At 43.5% G+C, this 15,702-nt stretch overlaps 1 protein-coding gene across 1 annotated transcript in view; it reads right to left on the reverse strand.

Annotated features, from left to right (window-relative positions):
* Nucleotides 1-1,540: 1,540 nt before the first annotated feature.
* Nucleotides 1,541-15,702, reverse strand: part of LOC118363521 (signal-induced proliferation-associated 1-like protein 2) — a 434,866-nt gene continuing 420,704 nt past the window's right edge. The window contains exons 22-23 of the mRNA XM_052497073.1: nucleotides 15,340-15,421; nucleotides 1,541-1,822 (exon numbers count right to left, since the gene is read on the reverse strand). Coding sequence (XP_052353033.1) covers nucleotides 1,676-1,822; nucleotides 15,340-15,421 — 229 coding nt within the window. The 3' untranslated portion in view covers nucleotides 1,541-1,675. The remainder of the gene's footprint in view (nucleotides 1,823-15,339; nucleotides 15,422-15,702) is intronic.

A 15,702-nucleotide genomic window follows, 5' to 3' on the forward strand; every position in this document is an offset into this window, starting at 1 on the left:
TCCCCAGGACAGAGGGGTTGCCCAGGACAGAGGGGTTGCCCAGGACAGAGGGGTTCCCCAGGGGAAAGAGGGGTTCCCCAGGGGACAGAGGGGTTCCCCAGGACAGAGCGGTACCCCAGGGGACAGAGGGGTTCCCCAGGACAGAGGGGTTCCCCAGGGGACAGAGGGGTTCCCAGGGGACAGAGGGGTTCCCCAGGACAGAGGGTTCAGGGGACAGAGGGACAGAGGGGTTCCCCAGGACAGAGGGGTTCCCCAGGACAGAGGGGTTCCCCAGGACAGAGGGGTTCCCCAGGACAGACCCCAGGACAGGGGTTCCCCAGGGGACAGAGGGGTTCCCCAGGACAGAGGGGTTCAGGACCAGGGGACAGAGGGGTTCCCCAGGACAGAGGGGTTCCCCAGGACAGAGGGGTTCCCCAGGGGACAGAGGGTTCCCCAGGACAGAGGGTTCCCCAGGGGACAGAGAAAGAGGGTTCCCCAGGGGACAGAGAAAGAGGGTTCCCAGGGACAGAGAAAGAGGGTTCCCCAGGGGACAGAGAAAGAGGGTTCCCAGGGACAGAGAAAGAGGGGAGGGTTCCCCAGGGGACAGAGAAAGAGGGTTCCCCAGGACAGAGGGATCCCCCCAGGGGACAGAGAAAGAGGGGTTCCCCAGGACAGAGGGATTCCCCCAGGGGTCAGAGAAAGAGGGTTCCCCAGGGGACAGAGAAAAAGGGGTTCCCAGGGACAGAGAAAGAGGGGTTCCCTAGGGGACGGAGAAAAGTTCCCTAAGGGACAGAGAAAAAGGGGTTCCCCAGGGGACAGAGAAAAGGGGTTCCCCAGGGGACAGAGAAAGAGGGGTTCCCCAGGACAGAGGGGTTCCCCAGGGGACAGAGAAAGAGGGTTCCCCAGGACAGAGGGGTTCCCCAGGTGACAGAGAAAGACGGTTCCCTAGGGGACAGAGAAAAAAGGGGTTCCCCAGGGGACAGAGAAAGAGGGGTTCCCCAGGGGACAGAGAAAGAGGGGTTCCCCAGGACAGAGTGGTTCCCCAGGGGACAGAGAAAGAGGGGTTCCCCAGGGGACAGAGAAAGAGGGGTTCCCCAGGGGACAGAGAAAAAGGGGTTCCCCAGGGACAGAGAAAGAGGGTTCCCCAGGGGACAGAGAAAGAGGGGTTCCCCAGGACAGAGGGATCCCCAGGGGACAGAGAAAGAGGGGTTCCCCAGGACAGAGGGGTTCCCCAGGGGACAGAGAAAGAGGGTTCCCCAGGGGACAGAGAAAGAGGGGTTCCCCAGGGGACAGAGAAAGAGGGTTCCCCAGGGGACAGAGAAAGAGGGTTCCCCAGGGGACAGAGAAAGAGGGTTCCCCAGGGGACAGAGACAGAGGGGTTCCCCAGGACAGAGGGATCCCCAGGGGACAGAGAAAGAGGGGTCCCCCAGGACAGGCTCTCCCACACAGAACAGGGTTTCCTTGAATAGTTATGTTTTTGTCCCTGGGGCCCCAGGGAGTTTGTAGTTTGTAGAAATGTTCTGTCCATGTGTCATTTGAGAAGTCAAGCCCCCCAGGGCAGTAGAGGGTTCCATTGCTCCTTGGGCAGTAGGTCTCTCTCAGTGCAGTAGAATGGCAGTAGTCCTCAGAGTTCTGTTACGCCCTGGGGTAGTAGAGTTCCATTGTTCCCCAGGGGCATTAATAGTCCAGTAGAGTTTCAGGGTTTCTTGTCGATAGTGTGGAAGAACCATTCAGTAAACTTCCTGAGTTGAGCGGCTGATGTCTGACTCTCCTCCTGTAGTCTCATGTTGTCTTGTCTCAGGTGCTGCACCTCTACCTGCAGCAACATTTTGTCCTCCTTCTCCTGGTAGAGAGAGAGAACATATCATATTAACACTGACCTCTAACCACTGACCCCAAACCCTAACCCTGACCCAAACCCTAACCTCTACATGCAGCAACACCTCCTGGTCCTCCTCCCGAGGAGGAGATCAACACTCAACATTAGGGTTTTGTCTGAAATGGATGCCATTTCAGGTGGAGGCTATAAACAGTATCTTATCACTCACTTGGAATAAATATGGGTTCAGATATAGCTGTAAAATGACAAACACACCCTATTGTTCTTGGCTTATAAGACTAGCTACGTGACGTTTCTCTAACCAACTTAAAAAGGGGACCCTGGCTTCTATAGTCAGGCAGGACTATGTATGGTAAATGGGTTTCCCTGTATTCTTCCCATGGTTAAAATAAGGGACTGGAGAGCCCAGACACAGTAAGGAGAGGAAGGTAGAGAGGTTAGGTGGTGATTAAGAAAAGAGACCATTATACAATTACACCATTACACCATACCATTACACCATACCAGTACACCATTACACAGTTGAACCATACAATTACAACATTACACAATTACACCATACCATTACACCATTATACCATTACACCATGCCAGTATACCATTACACAGTTAAACCATACAAGTACAACATAACACAATTACACCATACCATTACACCATAAGGTGTATGCACCAATTTGTAAGTCGCTCTGGATAAGAGCGTCTGCTAAATGACTTAAATGTAAATGTAATACCATTACACCATTACAACATACCATTACACCATACCATTACACCATTACACAGTTAAACAATACAATTACAACATTACACCATACCATTACAGCATTATACTACACCATACCATTACACCATTACACCATACCATTACACCATTATACTACACCATACCATTACAGCATTATACCATTACACCATTATACTACGCCATAACATTACAACATTATACCATTACACCATTATACTACACCATACCATTACACCATACCATTACAGCATTATACCATTATACCATTATACTACACCATACCATTACAACATTATACCATTACACCATTATACTACACCATACCATTACACTACACCATACCATTACACCATTATACCATTACACTACACCATACCACTAAAGCATTATACCATTACACCATACCATTACAGCATTATACCATTACACCATACCATTACACAATACCATTACACCATACCATTACAGCATTATACCATTACACAATACCATTACAGCATTATACCATTACACAATACCATTACAGCATTATACCATTACACTACACCATACCACTACAGCATTATACCATTATACCATACCATTACAGCATTATACCATTACACCATTATACTATACCATACCATTACACCATACCATTACACCATACCATTACACCATACCATTACACAATACCATTACAGCATTATACCATTACACCATACCATTACACCATACCATTCATTACACCATACCATTACAACATTATACCATTACACCATTATACTACACCATACCATTACACTGCACCATACCATTACACCATTATACCATTACACTACACCATACCACTAAAGCATTATACCATTACACCATACCATTACAGCATTATACCATTACACTACACCATACCATTACACTACACCATACCATTACAGCATTATACCATTACACCATACCATTACACAATACCATTACACCATACCATTACAGCATTATACCATTACACAATACCATTACAGCATTATACCATTACACAATACCATTACAGCATTATACCATTACACTACACCATACCACTACAGCATTATACCATTATACCATACCATTACAGCATTATACCATTACACCATTATACTATACCATACCATTACACCATACCATTACAGCATTATACCATTACACCATACCATTACACCATACCATTACACCATACCATTACAACATTATACCATTACACAATACCATTACAGCATTATACCATTACACCATACCATTACACAATACCATTACAGCATTATACCATTACACCATACCATTACACCATACCATTACAGCATTAACACCATTACACCATACCATTACACCATAGCATTACAGCATTATACCATTACACCATACCATTACACCATACCATTACAGCATTAACACCATTACACCATACCATTACACCATACCATTACACCATACCATTACACCATACCATTACACCATACCATTACAGCATTAACACCATTACACCATACAATTACATCATTATACCATTACACCATACCATTACACCATACCATTACAGCATTATACCATTACACCCTCACACCACACCATTATACTACACCATACCATTACACCATTACCACTACAGCATTATACCATTACACAATACCATTACACCATACCACTACAGCATTATACCATTACACCATACCATTACACCATACCACTACAGCATTATACCATTACACCAGTATACTACACCATACCATTACACCATACCATTACACCATACCACTACAGCATTATACCATTACACCAGTATACTACACCATACCATTACACCATACCATTACAGCATTATACCATTACACCTTACCATTACACAATACCATTACACCATACCATTACAGCATTATACCATTACACAATACCATTACACCATACCACTACAGCATTATACCATTACACCATACCATTACACCATACCATTACACCATACCATTATACCATTACAGCATTACACCATACCATTACACCATACCATTACACCATACCATTACACCATTATACTACACCATACCATTACACCATACCATTACAGCATTACACCATGCCATTACACCATACCACTACACCATACCATTACACCATTATACCATTACACTATTACAGCATACCATTACACCATTATACTACACCATACCATTACACCATTACACCATACCATTACAGCATTACACCATACCATTACAGCATTATACCATTACACCATTACACCATACCATTACACCATTATACCATACCATTACACCATACCATTACACCATTACACCATACCATTACAGCATTATACCATTACACCATTACAAAATACCATTACAGCATTACACCATTACACCATACCATTATTATACCATTACACCATTACACCATCACACTACACCATTACACCATCACACTACACCATTACACCATTACACCATTACACCATTACACCATACCATTACAGCATTATACCATTACACCATTACACCTTATATATGCCATTTAGCAGACGCTTTTATCCAAAGCGACTTACAGTCATGTGTGCATACATTCTACGTATGGGTGGTCCCGGGGATCGAACCCACTACCCTGGCGTTACAAGCGCCATGCTCTACCAACTGAGCTACAGGACCACCATACCATTACACCATACCAGTACACCATTACACCATACCATTACAGCATTATACCATTACACCATTACACCATACCATTACAGCAGTACACCATACTATTACAGCATTGCACCATACCTTTACAGCATTATACCATACCATTACACCATACCATTAAACCATTACACCACACCATTACAGCATTACACCATTGCACCATTACAACATACCATTACAGCATTATACCATTACACTACACCATACCACTACAGCATTATACCATTACACCATACCATTACAGCGTTATACCATTACACCATACCATTACACCATACCATTACAGCATTATACCATTACACCATTACACTACACCATACATTACAACATTATACCATTACACCATACCATTACACCATACCATTACACAATACCATTACACCATACCATTACAGCATTATACAATTACACCATACCATTACACCATACCATTACACAATACCATTACACCATACCATTACAGCATAGCATTACAGCATTATACCATTACACCATAGCATTACAGCATTAACACCATTACACCATAGCATTACAGCCTTAACACCATTACACCATACCATTACACCATACCATTACAGCATTAACACCATTACACCATACCATTACATCATTATACCATTACACCATACCATTACATCATTATACCATTACACCATACCATTACACCATACCATTACAGCATTATACCATTACACCCTCACACCACACCATTATACTACACCATACCATTACACCATTACCACTACAGCATTATACCATTACACAATACCATTACACCATACCACTACAGCATTATACCATTACACAATACCATTACACCATACCACTACAGCATTATACCATTACACCATTATACTACACCATACCATTACACCATACCATTACAGCATTATACCATTACACCATACCATTACAGCATTATACCATTACACCATTATACTACACCATACCATTACAGCATTATACCATTACACCATACCATTACAGCATTATACCATTACACCATTACACTACACCATACCATTACACCATACCACTACAGCATTATACCATTACACAATACCATTACACCATACCACTACAGCATTATACCATTACACCATTATACTACACCATACCATTACACCATACCATTACAGCATTATACCATTACACCATTACACTACACAATACCATTACACCATACCATTACAGCATTATACCATTACACCATTATACTACACAATACCATTACACCATACCATTACAACATTATACCATTACACCATACCATTACACCATACCATTACAACATACCATTACAGCATTATACCATTACACCATACCATTACAGCATTATACCATTACACCATTACACTACACCATACCACTACAGCATTATACCATTACACCATACCATTACAGCATTATACCATTACGCCATTACACTACACCATACCATTACACCATACCATTACAGCATTATACCATTACACCATACCATTACAGCATTATACCATTACACCATACCATTACAGCATTATACCATTACACCATTACACTACACCATACCATTACACCATACCACTACAGCATTATACCATTACACAATACCATTACACCATACCACTACAGCATTATACCATTACACCATTACACTACACAATACCATTACACCATACCATTACAGCATTACACCATTACACCATTATACTACACCATACCATTACACCATACCATTACAACATTATACCATTACACCATTATACTACACCATACCATTACACCATACCATTACACCATTACACTACACAATACCATTACACCATACCATTACAGCATTATACCATTACACCATTATACTACACCATACCATTACACCATACCATTACAACATTATACCATTACACCATTATACTACACCATACCATTACACCATACCATTACAACATACCATTACAGCATTATACCATTACACCATACCATTACAGCATTATACCATTACACCATTACACTACACCATACCATTACACTACACCATACCATTACAGCATTATACCATTACACTACACCATACCACTACAGCATTATACCATTACACCATACCATTACAGCATTATACCATTACACCATTACACTACACCATACCATTACACCATACCATTACAACATTATACCATTACACCATACCATTACAGCATTATACCATTACACCATTACACTACACCATACATTACAACATTATACCATTACACCATTACAGCATTATACCATTACACCATTACACTACACCATACCATTACACCATAGCATTACACCATTACACTACACCATACCATTACACATTATACCATTACAGCATTACACCATACCATTACAGCATTACACCAGTATACTACACCATACCATTACACCATACCATTACAGCATTATACCATTACAGCATAACACCATACCATTATACCATTACACCATTATACTACACCATACCATTACACCATACCATTATACCATTACAGCATTACACCATACCATTACACCATACCATTACACCATTATACTACACCATACCATTACACCATACCATTACAGCATTACACCATGCCATTACACCATACCATTACACCATACCATTACACCATTATACCATTACACTATTACAGCATACCATTACACCATTATACTACACCATACCATTACACCATTACACCATACCATTACAGCATTACACCATACCATTACAGCATTATACCATTACACCATTACACCATAACATTACACCATTATACCATACCATTACACCATACCATTACACCATTACACCATACCATTACAGCATTATACCATTACACCATTACAAAATACCATTACAGCATTACACCATTACACCATACCATTATTATACCATTACACCATACCATTACACCATCACACTACACCATTACACCATTACACCATACCATTACAGCATTACACCACACCATTACAGCATTATACCATTACACCATTACACCATACCATTACACCATACCAGTACACCATTACACCACACCATTACAGCATTATACCATTACACCATTACACCATACCATTACAGCAGTACACCATACTATTACAGCATTGCACCATACCTTTACAGCATTATACCATACCATTACACCATACCATTAAACCATTACACCACACCATTACAGCATTACACCATTGCACCATTACACCATACCATTACAGCATTACACCATACTATTACAGCATTATACCATTACACCATTACACCACACCATTACAGCATTACACCATACTATTACACCATACCATTACAGCATTACACCATACTATTACACCATACCATTACAGCATTACACCATACTATTACACCATACCATTACAGCATTACACCATACTATTACAGCATTATACCATTACACCATTACACCACACCATTACAGCATTACACCATACTATTACACCATACCATTACAGCATTACACCATACTATTACACCATACCATTACAGCATTACACCATACTATTACAGCATTATACCATTACACATTACACCATACCATTACAGCATTACACCATACTATTACCATTACACATTACAGCATTATACCATTATTACACCATACCATTACACCATACCATTACACCATACCATTACACCATTACACCATACCATTACAGCATTACACCATTACAGCATTACACCATTACACTACCATTACCATTACCATTACACCATACCATTACAGCATTACAGCATACCATTACACCATACCATTACAGCATTACACCATTATTACACCATACCATTACAGCATTACACATTACAGCATTATACCATTACACATTACATTACACCATACTATTACAACATTATACCATTACACCATTACACCACATTACAGCATACACCATTACACCATTACACCATTACACCATTACAGCATTACACCATACTATTACACCATTACATTACAGCATTACACCATACCATTACAGCATTATACCATTACACCATTACACCATACCATTACAGCATTACACCATACTATTACACCATACCATTACAGCATTACACCATACTATTACAGCATTATACCATTACACCATACTATTACACCATACCATTACAGCATTACACCATACTATTACAGCATTATACCATTACACCATTACACCACACCATTACAGCATTACACCATACTATTACACCATACCATTACAGCATTACACCATAACACCATTACATCACACTATTAAACTATTTCAACATTTCAACATTACACCATTCCCTTACACCATTAAACAATATCATTATACCATTGCACAATACCATACCGTTACACCATTAAAACACACCATTATACTATTACACTGTACCATTCCATTATACCATACCATTACACCTTACCATTACACCATTATACCATACCATTACACCATTAAACCATACCATTACACCATTAAACCATTCCATTATACCATACCATTTCACCATACCATTACACCATTACACCATACCATTACACCATTAAACCATACCATTACACCATACCATTACACCATACCATTACACCATTAAACCATACCATTACACCATACCATTACACCATACCATTACACCATTACACCATACCATTACACCATTACACCATACCATTACACCATACCATTACACCATTACACCATACCATTACACCACTACACAAAACCATTATACCATTGCACAATACCATACCGTTACACCATTAAAACACACCATTATACTACTACACTGTACCATTCCATTATACCATACCATTACATCATACCATTACACCATTAAACCATACCATTACACCATTACATCATACAATTACACTAATACACCATAACATTACACCATATCATTACATAATTTCACCATTACTGTCACGTTCTGTCCATCGTTCGTATGTGTTTTCCTTGTTTCAGTGTATGTCAGGACGTGAGCTGGGTGGGCATTCTATGTTGTGTGTCTGGTTTGTCTATTTCTATGTTTGGCCTGATATGGTTCTCAATCAGAGGCAGGTGTTAGTCATTGTCTCTGATTGGGAACCATATTTAGGTAGCCTGTTTTGTGTTGGGTTTTGTGGGTGATTGTTCCTGTCTCTGTGTTTGCACCAGATAGGACTGTTGAGGTTTTCACTTTTCTTGTTTTGTATAGTCTGTTCATGTATAGTCGTCTTTATTAAAAACATGAATAACCACCACGCTGCATTTTGGTCAGCCTCTCTTTCACCAGAAGAAAACCCTTACAGAATCACCCACCAACCAAGGACCAAGCGGTGTGGTAAACAGAGGCAGCAGCAACAGCAGCAGCAGGAGAAGCGACAGGTGCAGCAGGAGCAACAACAGAGGCAGCAGCAGCAGTGGGAGAGCCTGCACTATTTGGAGAGATGGACTTGGGAGGAGATCCTTGACGGGAAAGGACCCTGGGCAGAGCCAGGGGAATATTGCCGACCCAAAGCCGAGCTGGAGGCAGCAAAAGCAGAGAGGCGGCATTATGAGGAGCTAGCACGGCAGAGCGGCTGGAAGCCCGAGAGGCACCACCAAAAATGTATTGGGGGGGGGGGGCACAGGGAGAGTGTGGCAGAGTCAGGAGTCAGACCTGAGCCAACTCCCCCTGTTTACCGTAAGGAGCCATGGATGGAATTGGAGCTGTCGGCGAAGCTGAGTGCTGAGTCTGAGAGTGTGGAGGATGTATTGGACAGAGTAGAAAGAAAGCTGTTGGTTTGGCATAGTATGCACGGCATACCAGTGCCAGCACCACGCATCAGGCCTACAGTGCGTCCCGCCTGTCCAGCGCTGCCGGAGCCTTCCTCCTCTCCAGCGCAGCCAGAGTCTCCCGCCTGTCCGGCGCTGTCAGAGCTACCGCCCCTCATTCCAGAGGCACCAGTGCTCCTCAGTCCAGCGCTGCCAGAGCCTTTTTCTCCAGTCTGCCCAGCGCTGTCTGAGCTACCCGTCTGCCCAGCGCCGTCTGAGCTACCAGTCTGCCCAGAGCCGCCAGTGCCGCCAGTCTGCCCAGCGCCGCCAGTGCCGCCAGTCTGCCCAGCGCCGTCTGAGCTACCCGTCTGCCCTGCGCCGTCTGAGCTACCCGTCTGTCCAGCGCCGCCAGTGCCGCTAGTCTGCCCAGCGCCATCTGAGCTACCCGTCTGCCCAGCGACCGTCTGAGCTACCAGTCTGCCCAGCGCCGCCCGTGCCGCCAGTCTGCCCAGCGCCGCCAGTGCCGCCAGTCTGCCCAGCTCCGCCAGTGCCACCAGTCTGCCCAGCGCCGCCAGTGCCGCCAGTCTGCCAGGATCCGCCAGTCTGCTAGGATCCGCCAGTCTGCCAGGATCTGCCAGAACTGCCAGTCAGCCAGGATCAGCCAGAACTGCCAGTCAGCCAGGATCCGCCAGAACTGCCAGTCTGCCAGGATCTGCCAGTCGGCCAGGATCTGCCAGTCAGCCAAGATCAGTTAGATCTGCCATTCAGCCAGGATCCGCCAGTCTGCCAGGATCCACCAGTCAGCCAGGATCCGCCAGAAGTGCCAGTCAGCCAGGATCTGCCAGATCCGCTAGTCAGCCAGGATCTGCCAGTCAGCCAGGACCCGCCAGTCGGCCAGGATCCGCCAGAACTGCCAGTCGGCCAGGATCTGGCTGTCGGCCAGGATTTGCCAGAACTACCAGTCAGCCAGGATCCGCCAGTCTGCCAGGATCTGCCAGTCAGCCAGGATCTGCCAGTCAGCCAGGATCTGCCAGTCGGCCAGGATCTGCCAGAACTGCCAGTCGGCCAGGATCTGCCAGAACTACCAGTCAGCCAGGATCCGCCAGAACTGCCAGTCAGCCAGGATCTGCCAGTCTGCCAGGATCCGCCAGTCAGCCAGGATCCGCCAGAACTGCCAGTCGGCCAGGATCTGCCAGTCAGCCAGGATCTGCTAGTCAGCCAGGATCTGCCAGTCAGCCAGGATCTGCCAGATCCGCTAGTCAGCCAGGATCCGCCAGTCAGCCAGGATATGCCAGTCAGCCAGGATCTGCCAGAACAACCAGTCAGCCAGGATCCGCCAGAACTGCCAGACAGCCAGGATCCGCCAGTCTGCCAGGATCCGCCAGTCAGCCAGGATCCGCCAGTCAGCCAGGATCAGTTAGATCCGCCATTCAGCCAGGATCCGCCAGTCTGCCAGGATCCACCAGTCAGCCAGGATCCACCAGAAGTGCCAGTCAGCCAGGATCTGCCAGATCCGCTAGTCAGCCAGGTTCCGCCAGTCAGCCAGGATCTGCCAGTCAGCCAGGATCTGCCGGAACCACCAGCCAGCCAGGATCTGGTAGATCCATCAACCTGCCTGAGCTTCCTCTCACTCCTGAGCTTCCTCTCACTCCCGAGCTTCCCCTCGGTCCCGAGCTTCCCCTCGATCCCGAGCTTCCCCTCGGTCCCGAGCTTCCCCTCGGTCCCGAGCTTCCCCTCAGTCCCGAGCTTCACCTCAGTCCCGAGTCACCCAGTCCAGTGGGGCCCGTTGTTAGGTTTCCTAGGCCAAGGTTAGCGGCGAGGGTCGCCACTCAAGGGACCCTAAGGAGGTGGACTAAGACAATTATGGAGTGGGGTCCACGTCCATCGCCAGAGCCGCCACCGTGGACAGATGCCCACCCAGACCCTCCCCTATAGGTTTTGATTGTGCGTTCGGAGTCCGCACCTTGGGGGTTCTGTCACGTTCTGTCCATCGTTCGTATGTGTTTTCCTTGTTTAAGTGTTGGTCAGGACGTGAGCTGGGTGGGCATTCTATGTTGTGTCTGGTTTGTCTATTTCTATATTTGGCCTGATATGGTTCTCAATCAGAGGCAGGTGTTAGTCATTGTCTCTTATTGGGAACCATATTTAGGTAGCCTGTTTTGTGTTGGGTTTTGTGGGTGATTGTTCCTGTCTCTGTGTTTGCACCAGATAGGACTGTTGAGGTTTTCACTTTTCTTGTTTTGTATAGTCTGTTCATGTATAGTCGTCTTTATTAAAAACATGAATAACCACCACGCTGCATTTTGGTCCGCCTCTCTTTCACCTGACGAAAACCCTTACATTTACACCATATCATTATACCATTACACCATACAATTACACTATTACACCATACCATTACACCATACCATTACACCATACCATTACACCATACCATTACACCATACCATTACACCGTACCATTACACCGTACCATGACACTATACCATTACACTATACCATTACACCGTACCATTACACCATACCATTACACCATACCATTATACCATTACACCATACCATTACACCACACCATTACACCATTATACCATGACACCACACCATACCATTACACCGTACCATTACACCACACTATTACACCATACCATTACACCACACCATTACACCACACCATACCATTACACTATTACACCATACCATTACACCGTACCATTACACTATTACACCATACCATTACACCACACCATTACACCGTACCATTACACCATACCATTACACCATACCATTATTCATTTACATTACATTTACATTTAAGTCATTTAGCAGATTATTCCATTACACCACACCATTAAACCACACCATTACACCATACCATTACACCACACCATTACACCACACCATTACACCATACCATTACATCATACCATTACACCATACCATTACATCATACCATTACACCATACCATTACACCGTACCATTAAACTATTACACCATACCATTACACCATACCATTACACCATACCATTACACTATTACACCATACCATTACACCAGACCATTACATTACACCACACCATTACACCATACCATTACACCATACCATTACACCGTACCATTACACCATACCATTACACCATTACACCATACCATTACACCACACCATTACACCATACCATTACACCAGACCATTACATTACACCATACCATTACACCATATCATTACATCATACCATTACACCATACCATTACACCATACCATTACACCGTACCATTACACCATACCATTACACTATTACACCATACCATTACACCATACCATTACACCATACCATTACACCGTACCATTACACCATACCATTACACTATTACACCATACCATTACACCATACCATTACACCGTACCATTACACCATTACACCATACCATTACACTATTACACCATACCATTACACTATTACACCATACCATTACACCGTACCATTACACTATTACACCATACCATTACACTATTACACCATACCATTACACCGTACCATTACACCATTACACCATACCATTACACCATTACACCGTACCATTACACCATATAATTACATCATTTATACCATTACACCACACCATTACACCATACCATTACACCGTACCATTACACCGTACCATTACACCATACCATTACACCACACCATTACACCATTACACCGTACTATTACACCATACCATTACACCATACCATTACACCATACCATTACACCATTGTACCATTACACCATACCATTACACCACACCATTACACCATACCATTACACCATACCATTACACCATACCATTACACCATTACACCATTACACCAAACAATTACACAGTATCATTATAGCATTTCACCATACCGGTATACCATTACATTACATAATATCTTTATACCATTTTTTTTAACCTTTATTTAACGAGGCAGTTAAGTCAGTTAAGAACATATTCTTATTTTCAATGACGGCCTGGGAACAGTGGGTTAACTGCCTGTTCAAGGGCAGAATGACAGATTTGTACCTTGTCAGCTTGGGGATTTGAAATTGCAACCTTTCGGCTGCTAGTCCAACAGCTCTAACCACTAGGCTACCCTGCCGCACCATTTCACCATACCATTACACAATACCGTTCCACCATTACACCATACTACTACACCATACCAGTATACCACTATACCACGCCTCTTGCGCTGAGATGCAGTGCCTTAGATCGCTGGGCCACTCGGGAGCCTAAAAATATTGTTGCCAACACATTTTCCTTTGAGGGCCATTGTCTCTGGAGGTGTGGGAAGAGAAAAGAAGGAAAATAAGAAGACGAAGACGAAGAAGTGAAGAGAGTGCCGTACCTTTCTGAGGTCATACTGCAGTTGTCTCAGGATCACCTCCAGTTGGTTGACTTTACCAGTCAGAGTGGAGGGGGAGTTGTTCCTGGACAAACACATAGATGTTATAGTGTAGTATAGTGTTGTGATTTGAAGTGGTATAGTATGATACGGTATAGTATGGTATAGTATGGTATGGTATATTATGGTATGGTATAATATAGTATAGTGTGTTGTTGTATGGTACAGCATAGTATGGTGTAGTAATGTATGGTATAGTATGGTATGGTAGAATATAGTATAGTGTGTGGTTGTATGGTACAGCATAGTATGGTGTAGTAATGTATAGTAATGTATGGTATAGTATGGTATGGTATAATATGGTAT

This window comes from Oncorhynchus keta, chromosome 3, assembly GCF_023373465.1.
Source record: "Oncorhynchus keta strain PuntledgeMale-10-30-2019 chromosome 3, Oket_V2, whole genome shotgun sequence".
Classification (NCBI taxonomy): domain Eukaryota; kingdom Metazoa; phylum Chordata; class Actinopteri; order Salmoniformes; family Salmonidae; genus Oncorhynchus; species Oncorhynchus keta.